General features: G+C 39.4%; 2 protein-coding genes across 6 annotated transcripts in view; one reads left to right on the top strand and one right to left on the bottom strand.

Moving 5' to 3' along the window:
- The window catches only part of taf2 (TAF2 RNA polymerase II, TATA box binding protein (TBP)-associated factor), a 111,980-nt gene extending 94,664 nt beyond the window's left edge, over positions 1-17,316 (bottom strand). Inside the window, exons 1-6 of one of the 3 annotated variants that reach the window (XM_048595495.1) lie at positions 16,835-17,316; positions 11,698-11,752; positions 11,451-11,611; positions 9,030-9,148; positions 3,451-3,592; positions 2,440-2,671 (exon numbers count right to left, since the gene is read on the bottom strand). In XM_048595495.1, coding sequence (XP_048451452.1) covers positions 2,440-2,671; positions 3,451-3,592; positions 9,030-9,148; positions 11,451-11,611; positions 11,698-11,752; positions 16,835-16,887 — 762 coding nt within the window. In that variant the 5' untranslated portion in view covers positions 16,888-17,316. Of the gene's footprint in view, positions 1-2,439; positions 2,672-3,446; positions 3,593-9,029; positions 9,149-11,450; positions 11,612-11,697; positions 11,753-16,834 lie in introns of those variants that run through there. The other 2 variants (XM_048595493.1, XM_048595496.1) reach the window with 2 other exon arrangements.
- deptor (DEP domain containing MTOR-interacting protein) overlaps positions 1-23,083 on the top strand; it is a 215,057-nt gene that overhangs the window by 65,202 nt on the left and 126,772 nt on the right. The window lies entirely within an intron of this gene.

The raw sequence follows: 23,083 nt of genomic DNA, 5'->3' as shown, positions 1-23,083 counted from the left end.
GGGACAACTCTGACATTCCAAAGAGTGCAGTCTAGTGAACCTTCAGACTACTCTCTTCATTGCCAAGTATAACATTTCCTAAATATGGAGACCATAGTATCTAGATGTGGTCTTATCAAAGTCCCGTACAATTGTACGGGGACTTATTCCTGTACTCTGATCCCTTTGCAACAAAGGTCAATATGCCATTTGTCGTCCTAATTGCTTGATGTACTTGCATGCTAGCTTCCTTAGTGTCTGTTTTTTTTAATATTCACTCATGGGATGTGGACATCTCTAGCTAAGGACACCCAAGTCTTTTTGAACGTTAGTATTTATAAGACATTGCAGAACTTAAAATGTTGGATGAAGAAATATGCACTAGTGTCATTTCTAAATATTTTGGATGTCTGTAATCTGGGCAATTATTTCCAAATATTTCTGTTCAGTCTTAAAACAGATCACATGATAAATGGCTACTTTCAAAACAAAGGTATTAAGTTTTCATGTCATATCATGATCATCTAGCACGCATTGCCCTAAAGTGCTTGCAGAACAGCATTGTTCAGTTTAAATCATCCATATCACACGTTGCTGCCCCCATGTGTATTTTTTCAATTATAGCACTTTTAAAGATGCAATTTGCAACATGCAAGAACTGAGACATTTCTATTTGGGAGCATCAGAACACAAGAGATAGGACATTTCTTGGCCTGTCTAGAAGCTAATCTACTCTCAGCAAGTAACCAATTCAAACTCAATAGAAGCACACACATTTTTCTAATACGGACACTACAATCAACACATCCTGATCTAACAGTGGTAAAAACAGATGACGTTTCACGTTGCACTGTTAAGTTATTGCAATGAATTCTTTGAATTAAAATGTTTTTGCTAAACAATTTAATGTCTAGACCAGTTTCAAAGTCATGAGTAGCAACATTTTAAGCCGTAAAAACATATGAACGAAAATAACAGTAGATAAAGTTTTATGAGGGAAGGCAATTTGTAGCTTTTAATAGGCAAATAGCATTAAAACAAAATCAAACAAACTCAACTTAAGGTTATTGAATAAAAACATTAATAAATAAAATGAACTACAATGCAGCATGTTAATTATCATACACGTTTATCACCAGAATTTTAAAAAGTTAAGTTTGTCTTTCTTGAACGGGAGGCTAAAACTGTTTGTTCTACAGATGGCATAACATGAATGTTTTCTTTAAACATAACAATTTAATCCTAGAATGATAGAGGACTGGAGCAACGATTAGTTCATAAATACTTGAAACTAATAATGATTTCCTTAATAGGAAAGGCTGCATAAATCAAAGCTCATAAAACAATCTTCACAAAGTTCCTGTAGGAGATCCAAATCTTTCACATTAAGTCAGTATTTCACTATTCTGTACTTTACTGACAATCAATGATGACATGAACCTGAAGGAAACCATTATCTTAACAGCAGCACTTCAAACATAATACACCCTAGTAAGAAAAAACAAATTACACAGCAGCATGTGACAGTATTTTTGAATTAAACAAACAGCATCATATAAACTCATCCAATGGCGACTTTAGATTATACAATCAATACAACAGCAGTCACCACGAAAACAGCCATAACCACCCATACCACTAAACTGACATAAACTTCAGCAGTCATGCAGATAAAGTTTACTGTCCAAAAAAAAAGTGTCATTATAATTCGGACACATTTTGCTAACAAACTGTGAAAGTGTGTTTCATACTGCGCTGTCTGAAAATCTGAGTGTTTTTCTTCACCATTACATGTACATTATTTTTAAGTTAAAATTTCTGCTATAATAATTGAATTTATTGTCATATGACAAATATCCAAAAACATGACACTTAGAGCTTATTTCATAAATGGTGACCTTTATTACACATTTTTAGGAGTTCATGGGAATCATTAAGTAGGATTAAGGTGTAGTAGCTTTTAAGTGCTCCTTATTTCAAAGGCAGATTTATAAAATATCACTTCACTCTGCCAGGCCTGGGCATGGCGTAGAAAATTTCTTATCTGATGTTATCCACCTAACTCTCTGAAGTCACCGATACAATCAATCAATCAATCATATCAATTGGAAATGAAATCACCGAGCTGGGAAAGTAATAATTTTTTTTTTTTTAAATTTTCCTGCTAATTGATTTCCTGTTGATTGGATTGATTTACAAAAGTTCATGTTTGCCCAGTCAGTAACTTTCAGGAGTGAATTAAAACATTTGCACAAGCTTAACTAATACATTATTTGTGTACATTACATGTGTTAAATAAAGCAATTTAAATTATTCATTAAATTCCAATTACTAACACTGAAAACATTTAGCAGTAAATATAATTAAAATTCAAGCCATTGCTGTGCTTTTGAGTATAAAATACGGGAATAAAAACAGAGAACAAAACAGTCAAACCAAATACAGTTTTGTCCAACTTACCTCATGCATGTAAGGATCAACCAGTATTTCAAAAGGACCGACAGCAAGAGAAATGTTTGGTGCTGCCGTTGGAATAGTCAACATGTAATGAAAAGTTTTTTTTCTCATGTCATTGGTATAAACAGATTCCACCAAATCTCCATTGGAAACTGCCACCATGGCAGCATCGACCGTGAACTCCAATTTCCAAGTGCAAAGCTCAGAATAAGAATCAACACAAGGAAACCAAAATCTACAAATGACAAACAAAAAGCATAAGCTGTCGAAAGTCAAGATCCTGTCAAGATCCTCTTCCCTTCAAATAGTTCAAAGACTAAAATTTACTCAACACAGAATTCACTGCATCAACTGCAATGCTCTCCTTTCCCAAACTGTAGCATCTTTTCCAGGAAACCCCAAATTGTGGATTGCAACCCAATGCTGGTGGATCACAAGCTCAAAAGTCTCAACCCTGCAAATCAAGTAGTTCCACATCGCCTTCCCCCAAGTATCGCAGTCTACTCCCCCCCACAGCAAAAGACTTTTCATAGCTTAAAACCACATTTTGCAATTTACTCAAGTATAACCATTTAATTGTCATTTTAAATAAAAAAAGGTAGATTTAATACAGGCATTAAAATTTCTAAAGGGCATTGATAATAATGAAATAGGTATATCCATTATCAGTGATAGAAAGGTCAATAACCAGAAGACACAAATTTGATCTATTTGCAAGACAAGATGAGGAGAATGCATTATGATCCGAAAGGGTAGTAGAAACAGATTAAATAACTTTCAGAAAGGAGTTGCCTAAATACTTGAACTGGAAAACTTTGGAGAGGTATGATAAAAGTGCAAAGGAGTGGGACTAACTATTTAGCTCTTTCAAAGAGACTGCACAGACATGATGAGCCAAACAACATGCTTTTAAACTGTATTAATTTGTAATTCTATAACCATTATTCAAGCTTTAAAAAATGCCCTTGCATAAAAGTATTAGAATAATTTATTCGAAAAAATTTACTTACTCACCTTGTAGAGTTTTCATAACCAAAGGAAAAGACATGTGCACCTCGCTCAGCCATGCTACCTTCCATATTGGGCACAACAAAATGAAGCCCTCCTTTTGGCTGGTCCAAGGAAAATTCGATATATACCTTCAAAACTTTCATCTCTAATAATGCCAAACACAAAGTGGACAGTGCATGATTAAACAACTGTGGATTACAACATTCAGTATAATTAACAAACATTTTTACATAACACATTAATACACAATGACAAAAGATTGCACCTTAAGTGGTAACTGTGCTAAAGCACTGTCCACCTGAACTTGCCTTCACATCACAGTTTAGACACTTCATGTAGCACGATAATCAGAATAATATACGCCCAGGATCAAACAGAAAACAATTATTATTTGGACGATACTCTATATTCATTGTACTGTGACTCCTTTCCTTGAGGAAAAGGCCATCAATCGAGTCAAAAGAACAAAATAAAAAGCAATTGCTCACCATCTCTATTAGTAGCGACCAAGTCAAAATCCTTGTTTTTGTTTTTAAAAGATTAATTGGATATCGGGTTGTATGCAATGCAACTGGCCTGCCTTTAAAGTGCAAAATTTAATTGATAAGAAATGCATGCTAAAGATACTACATTGAATATAAAATTAAGTCTAATGGCACTGGTCACAGTAGATGAAATGAAAATTCTTTTTTATAATTATAGAACCACAGAATCCCTGCAGTGCAGATAGAGGCCATTTGGCCCATTGAGTCTGTACCAACCCACTGAATAGCATCCTATCCCCATAACCCTACATTTACCATCGTAAGTCTGTCTCACTACATAACCCTGCACACTACTGGGTAATTTAACATCGTCAATCCACTTGAGATCTTTGGACTGTGGGGGTGGGGGGGAACTGCAGCAAAGGTTGGAACCCACACAGACATGGGGCGAGAATCGAACCTGGGTTCCTGGCACTACGAGGCAATACTAACCACTGTGACACCAGACCATCGTATATGGGAGCAATATATATTAATCTATTCTTAGTGAAATTGTGCCCCTTTACTGAAAGATCATTTCAACTGCTAATAAGCAAACATGGATTAAATTCAAAGTAAAATGCTTTTCAGCCGAGATGCAAGAACGCTGGCCGTGTTTTTATTTTATATTTGGCAAGATCAATTAGGTGAGTGCAAACATTCTGACTGCTCCTTTGCTTTCACAGCCAATCGATTACTTTTGAAGTTCAACCATGAAATTATATAGGCAATGTAACAATCAATGTGCACACAAGGTCCCGTAAATTAGATAAATCCTCTGCTCATCTACACATGGTAATGCTGTTCGTGGGATACATTGTAACCAAGGTGGCAGCACCACATTTTCTTTCACATTAACCAATTTAAGCACTCTAGCCCTGAGTTTAACATATCTTCTGAAAGATGGCACTTTCAATAATGTGCCATCAATTAGGAAATCAATTCTTGTGAGTGGCATCAAAGCCAGAAGTGTTTCACTCAAATCTGAGAGTTGCACTATTTGAGCCAAGCTGACACGGAATCATACCGCATGGACAGACGGCATTCTACCAAACATGTTAGTGTCAAGCCATTGAGAATGCTTTTCAACTCCAATCTCCCGCTCCTATAGTACAGTACTACAAAGTTCTCCATTCCATAACCTCTTTCATATTCACTATCAAGTTTCATTCTAATGTATATTCAGGCAATGTAGTCCAGATCAAAATAACTCAGTTGAAACATTTTCCTCCAGTTTCAGTCCACCTCCACTGTATATTTTGTCAATTATTTACATCTTGGAAAAGTGCTACAGGATTGGATGTGCTAATTAACATCTTTATTCAAAAAGTAAAGGACAAAACAAAGGTAACTTCAGGGCAGTTCACTTAACATCAGCTATTGGGCAATTGTTGGAGCCAATTACAAAGGTTCTAATAGCACAGTCTTTAACAATATAATACAATCAAGCAGGGTCAGCAAGGCTTCATGAAATGGAAATCATGCCTGGTAAATGTACTAGAATTCTTTGATGAAGTAATAAACAGGACATTTAAAGGGGAAGCAATTGACGCAATATATTTGGATTTCCAGAGGACATTTGATATGCGTTAGGCTACTTAATAAGAGCCCATGATGTTGGAGGTAGTATATTAGCATCGTTAGAAGATTGGCAGTCCTACAGGTCACGTGATATATATGGGTTTCAGTAAGGCCTTTGACAAGGTCTCACATGAAAGGCTGGTCCAAAAAGATAAGGCCCCATGGGATCCAAGTTGGCAAACTGGATTCAAATCTGGACTGCACATAGGAGAAGAGAGTGATGATGCAGTTTGTTTTTGAGATTGGACCAGCGGTGCACCACAGGGATTACTGCCGGAACCCTTGCTGTTTGTTTCGTACTTTAACCACTTGGATGTGACATGAACATTGGGGGTATTGTTGACAGTGAGGAGGATGGTCTCTTGCTACAGTCGGATATTGATTAGCTTGTGAACTGGGCACAACAATAGCAGATGGAATTTAATCCTGATAAGTGAGTGGTGATGCATTTTGGGAGGTCTAATAAAAGGATTTACACAATGAATGGTAGGTCTTGAGAGAGTACTGAGGAACAAATGGGCTTTGGTGTACAAGTCCATATATCTCTGAAGATGTCACCACAGGCAGACAGGATGGTGAACGTGACTTGCCTTAATTAACCTGGACACAATAAAAATAGTAGGGAAGTCCTTTGCAACATTATAAAGCATTGGTTAGGCCACAGATGGAATATTGTGAGCAGTTCTAGTTGCTACACTATCGGAAGGACGTGATTGCGCTGGAGACTGTGCATTGGAGATTCAGCAGAATGTTGCCTGCAGTGGAAAGTCTCAGTTATGAACAGAGACTGGGGAGGCTGGGTTTGTTTTCCTTGGAGCAGGGAAGGCTGAGGGGGGTGGGATCTGACTGAGACATACCAAATTATGAGAGGCATAGATAGGGTAGATTGCGAGAATCTTTTCCCCATAGTAGACGTGTCTGGAGTCAGAGGGCATAAGTTTAAGTGGTTTAGAGAAGATTGGAGAAAAAAAATTTTGCCCAGAGGATGGTAGAAATAATGGGGCGTGCAACCTGAGGTAGTGGTTGAGGAAGGTACACTTGCAACATTTTAAGAAACATCTGGCCATCCACTTAAAATTGGGCATAGTAGGGACGAAGACCACATAAATAAGATTAGTATAGTTTGGTGCCTGTTAGTCAGCATGATGTGCTGAAGAGCCTATTTCTATGCTGTATGACTTCTAGGAGAATTAGGATAAGACATCGGGGTGGGGGGCACTGAGATGAGGGAAGTGCATTATAGCCAAGTTTGTGGATGACACAATATTAAGATGGCTATGTCAACATGCACCCACTTAACACCATGCTATTTTCTTCATAAGTATGCATTATAGCAATGCGGTTTCTCACTTCACAGATTAAGAGGGGCATATAATCGTATAACGTGAATGAGCATTGGGACCACACCTGGAACAAAAGAAGACACAACATTTTCTGGTCTGCCACTTTAAAATGTCAGAATTAATACTACACAAACAATTTTCACCAATGATTCATGCGTATACATACAGAAAAATTTTGCTCTTGGATTAATTTTAAAAGTACTTTTTCCTGATACTTGGACAATACTGGTAAGGCAAAGTACAGTGCACATCCCAAGTTGCTCTGAAGGAATTAGGAGTCAACTGTACAGTTTGGGTTGCAGCCACGAACAGGGTAGACTGGATGAAGTGGCAGGTTCTTCTCAGAAAAGTTGTTTTATTTTTAATAGTACAAAACTGGCTTGAAGGTAGGAGACAGAGGGTGGTGGTGAAGGGTTACTTTTCAGACTGGAGACCCGTGACCAGCAGAGTGCGACAAGGGCAGGTGCTGGGTCCACTGCTTTTCACCATTTATATAAATGATTTGGATGTGAGTAAAAGAGGCATGGTTAGTAAGCTTGCAGATGGCATCAAAATAAGTGGTGTAGTCAACAGTGAAGAAGGTTACCTCAGAGTACAACAGGACTTGGATCAGATACGCCAATGGTCTGAGGAGTGACAGAGAGTTTAATTTAGATAAATGTGAGGTGCTGCATTTTTGTAAGGCAAACAAGGGCAGGATTTATATAGTTAATGGTAGGGTCCTGAGGAGTGTTGCTATACAAAGAGGCCGAGGGGTTCAGGTGCATAGTTCCTTGAAAATGGAGTCACAGGTAGACAGGGTGGTGAAGGTAGAATTTGGCATGCTCTCCTTCACTGGTCAGAACATTAAGAATAGGATTGGGATGTCATGTTGCGGCTGTATAGAACATTGGTGAGGCCACTTTTAGAATAGAACATAGAACTGTACAGCACAATACAGGCCCTTCGGCCCACAATGTTGTGCCGAAGTTTTACCCTAAACCTAAGGTCTATCTAACCTCCACTGCAATCTTATACTATCATCCATATGCCTATCTAGTAGCCGCTTCAATGCCCCTAACAAGGCCGACTCCACTACTGTCTCCGGCAATGCATTCCACACCCCTGCCACTCTCAGTAGAATACTGCGTTCAATTCTGGTCGCCCTTCTTTAGTGAGTTTTTTTTTAAAATTCATTCATGGGATGAGGGTATCACCAGCTAGGCAGCATTTATTGCCCACCCCTAACTGCCCAGAGAGCAGTTCAGAGTCAACCACATTACTGTGGGTCTGAATTCACATATAAGCCAGACCAGGTAAGGATGGCACATTTCCTTTCCGAAAGGACATTAATGAACCAGATGGGTTTTTCTCGACAATCGACAACGGATTCATGACCATCACTAATTCCAGATTTTTAGTGAATTTGAATGTGGCGGGATTTGAACCAGGGTCCCTGGAACATTACCTGGGTCTCTGGATTAATAGGTCAGTGATAATACCACTAGGCTATCGCCTACTACTCTGCTGTGAAACTTGAAAGGGTTCAGAAAAGATTTACAAGGATGTTGCCAGCACTGGAAGGTTTAAGCTACAGGGAGGGGATGAATAGGCAGAGGCTTTTTCCCTAAGGCATTGGAGGCTGAGGGACGACTTTACAGAGGTTTATAAAATCAAGAGGGACATGGATAGGGTGAATAGCCAGGGTCTTTTTCCTAGGGTGGTAGAATCCAAACCTAGAGGTCATAGGTTTAAGGTGAGAGGGGAAAGATTTAAAAGAGACCCGAGGGATAACTTTTACACACAGAGAGTGGTGCATGTATGGAACAAGCTGTCAGAGGAAGTGGTGGAGGCATCTGGATGGGTGTATGAATAGGAAGGGTTTAGGGAGATATGGGCGAAACACCGGCAAATGGGACTACGTCAGATTGGTATGCCTGGTTGACACAGACAAGTTGGGCCAAAGGGTCTGTTTCCGTGCTGCATGACTCTAACTTGTTTACTAGTCCATAAGTTGGTAGTTTCACTAAAATCAATTTCATAACTTTGAATTCAAATCCTTGTGTGGCAATCTCAGAGGTTCTAACTGATTGCCTGAAACATTAGGTGACTGTATCCTGAACACTTATGCTCTGCAGTGTGCGTTTATAATTACCATCAACATGTTTCCATAGTTCAGATGGGACTTTGATGCACAGCTCTCCATTTCCTGTGTCTGGGTCAACTGCGCTGACTGCTGCCGCGTAGGCATTGGAAAAATAATTAAGATTCCGCCTAAAATCCAAGGGAAGAAAGAAAATTGATGTATTCCATATTTTAACAGTCCCAATCGGCTAAATTGTCTACTTTTGGAATTAAATCTAGCCCACAAGCTCCTATCTTATGATCAAATGATGGAGCATCAATTTTATTTACAGCAATTACCAACTAATCTCATTATTAATCATGTTTTGCTGATTTTGGGAAGCGAAGGGCACAACTTGTATTTTTAGAGTCAGTGCTGTTTAGTTATGACATTGTGCTTCTGAGTCTCAGTTTCCAGGTTCAAGCCCCATTCCAATTATTTTGAGTACAAAAATCAAGAATGACGTTCAAGTACTGTATTAAGGAAGCAGTGTACTCTCAGTGGTGGCATCTTTCAGACAAGACATTAACCCAAAGTCCATCTGGCTATTTTGATAGATGTAAAATGTCCCATTGCACTATTTTGAAAAAGAGCAAGGGAGTCACCCCTTGCGTCCGAATCAATATTGATCCCCCATTCAACATCACAAAAATGATTATCCTAAAATTATCGCATTGCTATTTGCGGGACTTCGTCAAGTACACGTTAGCTGCTGTACTTCCTACGCTGTATCTGTAACAGTACTTTCAAAAATATTTCACTGGCAGTAGAGCACTTTGAAATATCGAATGGTTATGAAAAATGACATAAATGCAAGTTTTTTTCTTATCTATTCACAGTACAAGAAAAACACAAATGACAGAAAAAACATTACGCTCATTGATAGTTTTACCACAAGTCATTTTATCAGGTCACCTTTTCTATCTAAATTATTTCTTTCAAAAGGATAAACCAATATGTTGTTTGCCCATCAAACATGTGCCAATATTTTGTTAGCTTATGGTAGATCTGTACGCCAACTCTATGTTCCAATACTCTAACTTGACTAGTACCAATCTTACTCCTCAACTTTTAGTTTATCTGGTAGCCAGTGCTGCATGGAGAAACTGTCCCTGGAGGAAACAGTTTCTGGATTTCCATCTGAGAGAGAAAATGCACAAGCAGATTTAACTTCTAAATAACCTTAAGCAAATTTTAAGGTCACAACTCCTCGTTCTAAATTCCTTCACCGGTGAAAATAATTTGTTTTAATCTAAACAAGCCATGTTTATTATAACTGATTTCAATTAATCCTTTAGGGCTAATATAGTTCTGCTGAATCTACAAGTACCCATTCTGAAACCCAATATATAGCCTCATGTTTAGTGCCCAAGTCTGAACCCAATACTTTAGATGGAATCTGTACAAGACTCTGCAGAACTGTAGAATCTTGTGTCACTTTTGAATTCCAAACCCCGAGATATAAAAGTGAATACTGTGTGTGCCTTTTTGTACATAAATACTAACTTTCACTAACTTGTGTACATCAGTATCTTGGTCCCTGCATTGCACATCCTAGTAAATATCTGAATTATTTTATCAAATCCAAACTTCCGTATATTCTGACATTCCATAATTATGCCTGTCCCATTAGGCTGTCAAAGTCCCTTAATAAATTCCTGCTCCCATTCACAAAAGTTATTTTGCCACCTGAGATGGATCTGATGGTATCGTGCCATATTAAGGTCAAGATCATATTATAAAGTAAACTAAGGCTATTTCACATCCAAGAAAGTTTAGCTGTTTGATCTCAATCTAATCAGCAGTACTTCACCATAGTACCCTGCTATTTTGCAGTTGTTCTGCTTTTGGCATAATTAGGCAGGTCCTTGCTGGAAGTATACATCCATGACCTCTCGATGTCAACAGGATATTGGTTGGCTACGATGGCCTGACATCTGAAGCAAAACAGCCCGCCAACAAATTACAATCTTGACTCACATGAAGGAAGCCACTTGATCTGCCAGCTCTGAGCAACTATATTCCAGTACAAGTCAGTATTGAGAAACAAAATAATAATGCATTTTATATTTAATAAGCACCCGGTGAATTGGTATTTTAAAGTGCTACATCTTAATGCTGTTTTGAAATTATAGCAGTTAATATTTTTGGGGTATTTTTAAAAGAAAACAGCAAATTCAATATTTTCTGAAGAAGGGTCTCGACCCGAAACGTCAGCTTTCCTGCTCCTCTGATGCTGCTTGGCCTGCTGTGTTCATCCAGCTCTACACCATGTTATCTCAAATTCAATATTGTTAACATTCAAAGGTGCAAAAACTCTGTGGTCTAAATCTGATGAACAGCAAATCACTTTTGACTAAAATCTTGAGATTTCTCCCTTTTCTTTCAGATGTATCCTTTCATTCCATCATTTAGTTTCAGCACTTAAACGATTGCTGCTGTCATACTTACTGCTTTGATTCATGGTGGCAGACTTCTAAAGTTGGATCATTGTAAATAAATGCAGCTTCCAAATCATTTACTCTTACTCTGTAAATCCGGCATTGCTTGCTGTTCAGTTTTATTCTATTGAGGTTAGCAAGTGATGGGAATATGGTCAACTCCACAAATCCCTGCAAACATGATTATACAAAATTCTTGTTTACCATATCTGAAATCATCTTTAGTTAAAAGTTTGAAAAATATATTGAGTACTTACTATAACAGACTTTCTCTGGAAGTTTATATTATTTATGCAGACCACCTGGTGAGTTGTATAAAGACATAAATCAAAAGTAAATCACAGTTCAGTGTAGCGAGTGCTCAGACAACTAAGCTAAATTAAATAATTATTTGGCACAGTTCAAACAGTTAGATTTACGGGGTGGGGGTTATAATAGCAGCACTAATGCCTTGTGATGCAATGGACTGTCCATACCTCAATGCCCAAAAGCTCAGGTTCAAGCCCCAACTGGTCCAGAGGCATGACATAAAATACCTGAACACATTGATTATAAATATCTATACAGCAACACAGAATACACCTTCAGAGACAGTAGGAACTGCAGATGCTGGAGAATCCGAGACAACAAGGTGCAGAGCTGGATGAACACAGCAGGCCAAGCAGCATCATAGGAGCAGGAAGGCTGACGTTTCGGGCCTAGACCCTTCATCAGCAAATGACAGAAAAAACATTACGCTCATTGATAGTTTTACCACAAGTCATGCTGTGTTCATCCAGCTCTGCACCTTGTTGTCACAGAATACACTTTCGTTCCTTTAGTTCAAACTCTGCGCTAAATCTCAATGTAATGTTTTACAGAGATTTGGCTGCTGTGTGAATGGACATACCTTGTGATTACTGTGTAAGCGGTTGGCCACTTAGAAATATAGAAGCTAGAAGGGGTAGGCCATTCGGCCCTTTGTCCTTGCTCTGCCCTTCAAGATCATGGCTGATCCTTTATCTCAATGCCACATTCCTGCTTTCTCTTCTTTACTGTCTAAAACATTACCAATTACTTTCCTAAACATACTCTGACCCCACAGCCTTCTATGGTAATAAATTTCACAAGCTGACCATCTTCTGAATGATGAATGTTTCCTCATCTCAGTCCTAAAGGGCCTACCAAGCATCTAGTCTTGCCCTATTAGAATTTTATATGTTTCAATCACATCCCCTCTCATTCTTCAAAAATATAGTGAATACAACTCCAGTCAAAACAATCTCTCCTCATTCACCACTTTCTGCAATCCCAGTATCAACCAAGTGAACTTTTGCTGCACTCCCACAACGGCAAGTATATCATTTCTTATGTGGGGAGACCAAAACTGCACACAATATTCCAGGTACGATCGCATGAAGGCCCATACAACTAACTGCAGTGAGACTCCTTACTTCTAAACTCAAATACACTTGCAAGGCCGACATACCATTTGTCTTCTTAAATGATTGCTGCCCCTGCCTCTTTACTTCCATTGAATGATTTACAAGGCCACATCCACATTTAACAATATATCATTTAAGTAATAGCCATGACGTACTGTATCTGCCATATATTTATCTACTCATTCAATTTGTCTATAAACGTCATGAAGCCTCCTTGCATCGTCCTCACAATTGCTGTGATTAGCTGGGATCTATTACAGCAGTGCATCACTAGTTACCTCCTGTCACCAAGGAAAAAAGACCCATTTATTCCCACTTTGTGCTTCTGGTCTGTCAAACAATTTTCTATGTCATTATATTATCCTCAAACACATTTGCTTTAATTTTTCCCACAATAATCTTACGTGGGACGTTATCAAAAGCCTTCCTGAAATCCAAATACAGCACATCCTCTGGTTTGCGCTCATCTATTCTACTCGTTACGACCTCAAGAAACTCCAGTAGATTAGTTAAACATGGTTTGCCATACATAAACTCCTGATGCCTTTATCCACTAAAAGAAAGCAAAGAACTGCAGATGCTGCAAATGTGAAACTAACAAAGACAGAAACTACTGTACAAACTCAGCAGGTATGGCAGCATGTGTGGAAAGAAAGCAGAGTTAACATTTCGAATCCAGTGACCTTTCCTTAGAACCGATAGCAATGGTGAGTTTCTCCAGCATTTTCTATTTTTGCGCGTTTTAGGCTTTATCCAAACTGGTTAATGCTTTCCATATGTTCTGTTATCAAAACTTTTATAATAAATTCGAGCATTTTGCCCACTACAGGTCAGACAGCCATTATCCGCAGGTCTGAAAACTGAAGCAACCTCAAAACTGAAGGTCTTTTCGGAAGCAGGCACAAATGGACCTGTAGACACATGGGTTCTGGCCCTTTTGGGGCAAAAAGAAACTTTAACTTGAACTAACCAAAAGCAAAGTCTTTTTTTGTCCTGAAGGGTCAAACTCAGCGTGTCTACAGGTCCCTTTGGAGTCTTTGAAAATAAAAAAGCTTCACTTTTTAGATTCATTCAGGTTAAGCAAAGCTTTTTCCCCTCCAAAGGATGCAAACAGACTATAGGGTATCCCAAAAATTAGAAATATCCTTTAAACAAGACACCAGTTGGTCCTGAGGTTTTCAGAAGCATTCCCAGCTTTTGACGTGAGACTGATTGATCTGAAATTCTGTTTAATCTCCCTCCCTTACATTTGCAATCGTCCAATCAGTAGGAACTGCTTCAGGGTCTATACAATTTTGGAAGATGACCACCAATATATCCAATATTTCTGGTGCCATTTCTGAAATGCAGCTTATCGGGCCCTGGGGAATTATCAGCCTTTAACCCACTGAAGACTGAACTGAGAATTTTTTTCAAGTGGTGAACATTTGTAATTCTCTCCCTCAGAAGGCTGTTATAGGTCAATCATTTATCTTTTCGATCAATAGATTTCCGAGTCTTAAACCGCGTCAAGGGATATGAGAATAGCATGAAAAGTGATGAAATGAACAATCAATCATAATTTAATGAATGGCAGAGCAGGCTCAATGGGTTGAATGGCTTACACCTGCTAAAACGTTTCTCAAATTAAGCCCTACAAACTGAAAAAAATTCCAAGGATCTACAGAGATTCCAATTATTGTTCTTTTCAAAAGATGAATGAATTTGCCAGTGTGTGGCAACTAGTAATTTATCAGAAAGCAATAAAAATAGAAACGAAACTGGGGTTTAAATTTATATGACATTTTGAAAATACTTGTTGCAAATATTTCCAATTGTCCTTTTCAAAAATCAGGGTTACCTCCTCCCTCCTAATTCAAGCCAGGTTTTACCCTCCAATCCACCCCCACAAATGGAAGCTGCATAATGGCTCGTATTTTGTTGTATCTTGCATGAGTTCTGAGAGTTGAACCATTTTCTTACTGTGAATCAATAATTTACATCTGACCGCACACTGCTTGAAGAGCAAGTGGATATCTGGGCACTTACAACCTTTCTGACTGACCAGATCCAAAGTCCATCCCCAATTAAAATTTGGGTATTTGAATGGTTAGCAGAGTTTTGAAATGACAGTTTAGATATGCGACTGTTTAACAGAAACTGATTAAGTTGCATCACATACAAGGAAGATGTGATGTTTTGTGTTATTTCCCCAATAGAATGTGACAAACAGATGAGTAAAGCAGCTTACACTCGATCAAGCTGGAGTTTTAAATTGTTTCTTACGCTCGTATGTTAGGTGGAATGAACATGGTAATTGTTGGTTACATATTAGTGGCCTGCATACGTTGGGGAAAACTCTCAATCTAGATAAACTACAATGAACTTATCACCAGCTTTACTCCCAGCAAGAATCCACTACAAAATAATTTAATAAATAAGTTTAATCAGTTAAACAAATCAATTTTACTTGTATAAGGTTGCATGCTCTCTGTGGCATTTGTAGAACAATCTAATTTCAAAGCAGCAAGCTTTTAGAAACTAGTTATCCCATTACATAAGAACAAGGGCAGACCATTCAGCCTCAATTTTTCACTGCCCTTGTGGTCAGAACACCTCCCCTGAAGGATTCAGATCTAATCGAGATTGTTTCCTCCATGTTACATCCTACACACCTCAAAAAAACATGTCTGTTCTTCTGATTTTGAAGCAATATAAGCAATTTTAATATACTATACATTAACATGCATAGTACTTCAGATGTAGCTGAACATGAGCCTTCACCCACTTATATGTAACTCCTTAAGATAAAGGTCACTATTCTACTTTATCTGTTTACACTTTTCATATCTCGCCATTAGCTTTTTTGATTTCTATACATGGCGTCAACATCACTCAGAATACATAACAGAAGCAAGTCATTCTTATCATCCAATCCATGCCAACATTTATACTCCACTTGAAAACCATCTCCCATCATTTCTCATGGAATTTCCCTGCTTCTTGTGATCCAGAAAATACCCTGATCTTCTTTATTAAGCCCAAAGTCTCAATCCTCTGCATTTAAATTCCATCTGCCAAAGTTCTGTCACTCAATCTATCAACGCTCTGGTGCAACATTCTGCCCCAAGCAACAATTAAACTATCAAATATGGATATATCCTAGTTTTTCACTCAGGTTGAGTCTGAGGGTACACAACTATAATGCCCACTTTTTTTAACAAATTATTTTAATTTTTCCACCAGCACAGATGAATATCCATAACATCTTCACTAACTGAGGTATCAATTTAAGCAAGTCATCTCGCCAGTCCTTCAAAAACTTGAGCTATTTCTAGAATTTCACAGCACAAGGTATTACATCATGAATACCTGAATCAAGATCCACACTCAAGTAATGACTTCCACCTCTATACAACCAGTTCTCACCCTTATCCTTGCTTTAAATATCTCCAAATATAACGAAGGCTTCATAACTTGCAGCATCCTGTAAAGTTGAACTCACTCAAAGCTCTGTCTTCCTAAGCCTCTTTCTCTGCCTTTTTTCAAGGCACTCTTTAAAAAAAAACAGCATTACGTTCCTTAGTAGCTCGTGTCACTTGGTGTCAATTTTTATTTAAATAAAACGCTTTGGGACGCGTTACTAAATTAAAGGCGCTATATGCATAATGGCCAACTGCAGTTATTACTCAAATTCCTCCAAGACCTCTCTGGGCAATGGTCTAAAGGGCAAGATTATCCCTTTGGTTCAGTTACATCCCCAACCTCTTTTCTATCCAAGAGCCCACATCTTCAGGTCCAGGTGAATGTCTTGCGCCTGCGGGTTGACTTAAGACCTTCTTGCAGCCTTAACTTCGGCCAAGGTGTTAGTGAGAAATGGAGATTACGGGGTAGCCGGGGCGGGGGTGTGATGTTGGAAGAAATAAAGTCACGCTGAGGTAAGAGAAAAACGCACTAATACACCGAGCGAGAAGAGACGGAAAATACTTATAATTTATAGGGCCTCGGGCTCTCGAACCCCTTGTCTCCCTTCTTCCTGTTCATGTCTAGCTGGGCCGCGCTCACTCTGGGTTAAACGAGATACGACTCGCCGTTGCTTCTCATTGCTCCGAGTCTCGAAGAGGGGGGGATGAGGGGTGACGGCGGTGGGGACGAGGGGGGGTGCTGGTGGTGGGTGAGAGGCGGCGGTTGCTCGAGCTCGCGCCTGGGCCAGCTCTCGCGCCCTGTCGTCACCGCCCCTCCGCTCCCCCCTCGCGCCGTCTCAAACCGCCGTCCGCCAGGGCGGCCATTTTGATTCCGACCTTTGACCTCCCCGCCCGAGTTCAAAAGTCTACCAAAACTTGCATTACTTCTTCTTTTGCCAAAATTAGAAAGGGAGACGGAAGTTTCCAACACCGCCCTGCCCGCGCGGAAAACACGAAACGCCACTTTTTTTTATTCGAACGATACAGATTTCCCGACGCGCGCTCGCTCCGCGAAAACTAAACGAAGGAATCGCACGCGTGCCTGCAGATGGGGAGCGAAGCTGCGCGCGCACGTCAGGAGAAAGTGTGGCCGTTGCTACGGGTTACAGGGCGAGTTCGCTGATTGGATGGGTTGTCACGGATCCCAAAGGCTGAGCTGAGAGTCGGTCCAATGGGAGGCTGGCTCTGGGCTTCAATCAGCCGGCACGGGCAGGATGGGCCGAATGGTCGCCTTTTACTGTGATTCTGTGAGAAGGCGATTCCTAGAGGCTAAGAGCCAACACAGGATGTTTGAAATAAAATTAAAAGGTGCTGGAGAAACTCAGAGGGTCAGGTAGCATCTGTGGGTAGAGAAGCACAGTCAACATTTTGAGTCCCATATGAACTGGATTTCAAGCAAGTTTCTTTTTGAGGATTATCCTGCTGGACGTGGGAGTGAGGTCTGTTTAGCTAAGCAGGCTTGGTTAAAGTGGGGAGATCCTCTGATGTAGCTTCTAAGGAAATGCCCAACCACAGATGGTAATTGGCAGGCTCCCAGCACAAAAAGTTATACTTACTCATTCTTAAAAACAAAGTGCTGGAGAAACTCAGTAAGCCTGGCAACATCTGTGAAGAGAAAACAGAGTTAACATTTCGTTGACCCAACATTAGAACTCTTTCCTCCAGAATGTGTTCTGAAGAAGGATCACTGGTTTTGAAATGTTAGCTCAGTTTTTTCTTCACAAGTACTGCCAGACCTGCTGAGCTTTTCCAGCAGTTTCTGTTTTTGTTTGATTCTTCATAAATCCTTGCCAGTCCAAGTCGAGATTAATTATGTTCCTCAAAGTTATTTACAATAGTTTCCCAACTGATGTTAGATTTACTGGTCTGTAGTTTCCGAGGTTATCCCTACCACCTATTTTCAACATTAGCCGTTCTCCAGTCATCTGGATTTGAAAATTGTCTCAGTCACTGCAGTCTCCTGCCTTGTTTCTCACAGCAGCCTGGGATTCACCTCATCTGAGCTTATCCACTTTCAAACCTGCTAAAACTGCTAATACCTCCTTCCTTTCAATGCTAATTTGTTAAAAGTACATTACACCTCACCCCACCCCACCAATTTTTACATCTAAGTTGTCCTCCTCTATAGTGGTCGATAGAAAAACAGAAACCTGTCATGTTATTTAAAAAGTAATTTGATATACTTCCAGATTTACTCATATCCAGAAATTGAACACTCTTGAAATATAAAAGAAATATTAAGTTCTAGTTAAAGCTTAGTAGCAAGAAACTTCGAATTTCACAGAAACAGTAAATATCATTCTAACTTTGGATTTGGTATGCACAGCCAATGGACAAAACTTGCAAACCTTGATACAGACCCAAAAAAACCTAACAGCCAAAAACAAATTAAATTGAGAAAGACTCATACATTAACTGCAATAAACAAAGCAATAGGGATTCTCTGGTAAGGGAAATAGACAGCCATTTGTGCAGCCATGGGTTCGACCACAGTATGCTATGTTGTGTCCATGATGTCAAAGTCAAGGAAGGAACAATTGCGCAGCACTCTAAACAGTGAACAGTCAGTGATCAAGGTCTACATTAATATTAACAACGTACATAGTGGCAGGAATGGGGAGATTATAGGGAGTCAGAAATGAGACTAGCATGCAGATCCTTAAGGGTAGTCATCCCCAGATTACTTACACAGACTAGTGAGGAAATAATTACAATGATACAGCAGTCAAATGCATGACTGGAGAGATGCTGCACGAGGAGAAGACATTAGATTTCTGATATTCTGACTCATTCTGGTGGAGGTGGTGCCCATATAGGCCAGACAGGTTGTACCTAAGCAGAACTGAGATTAATGTCCTAGTGAAATGTTTTGCTAGTGCTGTTGGTGACAGTTTAAACTAAATTGACAGGGTGTAGAATTAAAAAGGAGAAATAAGGTGCACAAAGTATTTAGAGAGACAGATGGCACCAAAGTAAGAAATAGTAAGGTATTAGATGCGATAAGAGTAAGAGGGATTGCAATAGGGTCTACACAATAAGGTCTAAATTATGTTCGTAACGCAGGTATGCTTGAAGCATGATAAATATGGTTGGTGAGCTTCAGGCACAGGTAACCACATGGAATATGATGTGCTGCAGATGGAGACCTAGCTAAAGGAGTACAGGGCTGAGTATCAAATACTCTTGATACGAGTTGTTCACGAAAGATGGGGAAGGAGAGAAAGGTTGAGGAGCAGTATTGATTGAGGAGAATATTACAGTGCTGGAAACAGAAAACGATGTTCTAGAATGTTCAATAACACTGGTCAGATTTCATTTAGTTAGAGTTAGGAAAAGGTCCAAAATTAAATCTTCAGGAAACTCTACAGTTAACAAAATTGCAACTCAGAAACAGTAACCATTGATGGAGATGGTCTGCTGACAAATACAACCAAACAATGCAGTTCTCTTGATCCTAACAGTGAGGAAGTTTAGGAGCAGAATGGTGTTGTCAACTGTATCAAAAATACAGAGATGAAGAACAAGGAAAGATAATGCACAGTGTTTAAAGTTGTGGAAAATGTCTTTTGTGACTTGTTTGGAGAGATTCAAGAATGGAGATGTGGGAAAGATGGGCATGGATCTGGTGGGTGACAATACCCATCTGCATTTTATGACACCTTTAATGTAGGAAAAGTCCTAAAGCATTTCATAGGAAAGTTATCAAACAAAATTTGAATCTAACCCAAATAGAGATGGGAAGGGGGGGGTTAAAGGAGATTTTAAGGATCACCTTTGCTTCCAGCAAGTTTTTTTATTAATCCTTATCGATCTGGCTGTTGTGCCAGCAGCAAAACTGGTAGCATTCACTGTTTATACATCTCTGAAACCAGAAGCCACCTCTGGAGTGCACATGTACAGTTAAATACAGAAATTCGGAAGTGTCACTCAGTGATTCTGCAGTTACCCACAGATTTTGCTATTGAACTCTCCCCAGAATATAATCAAATAGAAATCATTGAAGGGATGAGAATGGGAACTGTTTCTGTCTATCTACTCAGTCCAGAATTGTCGTGATCTTGAGAGCCTTTATTAAATTTCTTCTAAAAAGAGCAATCAAAGCCTCTCCAATGTATCCAGATAACGACAGTCCCTCAACCCTGGAACCATTCTTGTAAACCTTTACTGCACTGTCTCTAAAGTCTCCACATACTTCCTAAAATAATGGTGCATAGAATTGGACATACTCCTTCAGTCAAATCAGTGTTTCAGAGGTTCATCACAACTTCCTTAATTTTGTACTCTGTCCCTCTGTTTATAAAACCTTATTCTTTTATAACCATTGGCCTACCATGTACTGCCACTTTCAAAACTTTATATACATATATCCCCAATCTCTGTTTCTGTACCACTTTAGAATTATACCCTTTGCTTTATATTACCTTTCCTTGTGCTTCCATAGACCTTATCTATGTCCCTTATCATAATATACACCTTTGTCATGTCTCCCCTCAACATTTGCTGCTCCAAAGAAAATAACCACAGCCTACCCAATATTTCCTTGTATCTCACATCTCCAGGCAGCATCCTGGCAAATCTACTACTCCCTCTCTAGAGTGGTGCATATATGGAATGAGCTGCCAGAGGAAGTGGTGGAGGCTGGTATGATTACAACATTTAAAAGGCATCTGTATGGGTATATGATTAGGAGGGGTTTCAAGGAATATGGACTAAATACCAGGAAATGGGACTAGATTTATCTCGGGTATCAGGTCGGCATGGATGAGTTGGACTGAAGGCTTTGTTTCCGTGCTGTATATCCCTGTGACTCCATGACCCTATTTGGAAGAGTGAGCAAAACTCTAATTGGATGTATAAATTTTAATGAAGTTCTTAAAGACAGACAAGGTGATAAAGAGGCAAAGGAGTTACAAAGGAAACTCCAGAGAATTTATAGCAGCATTCCTTCAGCCTGATGATGATGATGACAATGATGATGATGGTGGTGATGATGAGGCCAGTTGTCACAACTTTAACCGAGCCAAGGCCAGCTTGTATCACACATCGACAATGTTTTGTCTGTACCATTCAGTAATGCACAGGCTATTGTATTTAACCATTAAACAACTAAGCTATCTTGGCAGGCTTCAATTTTGGCGTTGATCATTTTGGTCACAATAACAATGTCTTGGCACAAAACTGTTTCCTGAGCTTAAAATACAATGCAACATTTTCAAAAATGAGATCCACCAAGTTGCATACACAGTCATTACTTAATATCTGCCACCAGAGGGAGTAACACTCCCACAGTGTTCCAATTGAATCGTGAATCAGACTTCAAATAATTTACCACTCACGTTTATATGGCCTCCTTGAAATCGTATTATTAAATTCTCAATTAAGTTCTGTAAAGACATATCAGATTAAAAATTTGCATTTTAATTCTGTTTCAAAAATACACCAAAGGTTTAGAATAAATTACTGCTATTATCAAATGACCTTAAAGCTACTGAACTCTTATAAAACACAATAAAAACTGAAGGAACTGTGGCTGCTGTAAATCAGGCACAAAAGCAGAAGTTGCTGCAAAAGCTCAGCAGGTCTGGAAGCATCTATGAAGAAAAAATCAGGAGTTAACGTTTTGGGTCTGGTGATCCTTCCTCAGAGGTTCTAGCCAAGCCATTCCTATGTAATACCATCAGTCCAAACATAGACAGGAGCTCAATTCTGGAAGTGAAGTTTGAGTGTATTATTGAACAGTCCTAGTCAAACACGAGGCCAATGGGGATTAGGTGAAAACTCTCCATTGATTGGAGTCATACTTAGCGCTAAGGAAGATCATTGTGGCTTTTGCATACCAATCATTGTCAGAACTCAGAACATTGTTGAAGAAGTTCCTCAGGGCACATCTTAAGAACAATCATGTTCAGTTGCTCCATCAGTTATTTGCTTGGGGGTGGCACAGTGGCTCAGTGGTTAGCACTGCTGCCTCACAGCACCAGAGACCCAAGTTCAATTCCAGCCTCGGGCGACCGTCTGTGCGGAGTCTGCAAATTCTCCCTGTGTCTGCGTGGGTTTCTTCCCATAGTCCAAAGATGTGCAGGGTAGGTGGATTGACCATCCTAAATTGCCCATAGTGTCCAGGGATGTGTGGATTAGGTGGATTATTCATGGGAAATGCAGGGTTATAGGGATTGGGTAGCAGTGTGAGTCCAGGTGTGTTCTTCAGAGAGCTGGTGTGGACTTATTGGGCTGAATGGCCTGTTCTCACACTTCAGGGATTCAATGATCTTTCCTTAAAGGGTAGTGTTGGAAATAAGGCTGTTCAGTAATGACAACATCATGTTCATCAGTATTCACAATTCCATAGATAATGAAATAGTCTATTGCCATTTACAACAAGATTTGGATAAGAGGCAAACGTTTGCAGATAGGTGGAAAATAACAATCACAGTACACAAGGGGTAGGCAATGATTGTTGTGAACAAATATCAGTAATACTGACCAAACTAATGGATTGTCATAAAAACAACCCATTTAGTTCACTAATGTCTTTCAGGGAAGGAAATCTGCCAACCTTACTAGCCTAGATGTGACTCCAAACCAACAGAAATTTAATTGACTCAACTTCCCTGTGAAATAATCTAGTCAAACCGTTATGAGAAACAGGGGCAAGGAAACTGATTGACCAGGCACTGAGTACATAGAACATAGAACAGTACAGCCCAGTACAGGCCCTTCAGCCCACGATGTTGTGCCAAACTTTTACCCAAAACCTAAGGTCTATCTAACTTCCA

This window comes from Rhincodon typus, chromosome 4 (assembly GCF_021869965.1).
Source record: "Rhincodon typus isolate 14 chromosome 4, sRhiTyp1.1, whole genome shotgun sequence".
Classification (NCBI taxonomy): domain Eukaryota; kingdom Metazoa; phylum Chordata; class Chondrichthyes; order Orectolobiformes; family Rhincodontidae; genus Rhincodon; species Rhincodon typus.
Note: the sequence above shows the minus strand (reverse complement) of the source record. Positions and strands in the feature narration are given on the sequence as shown.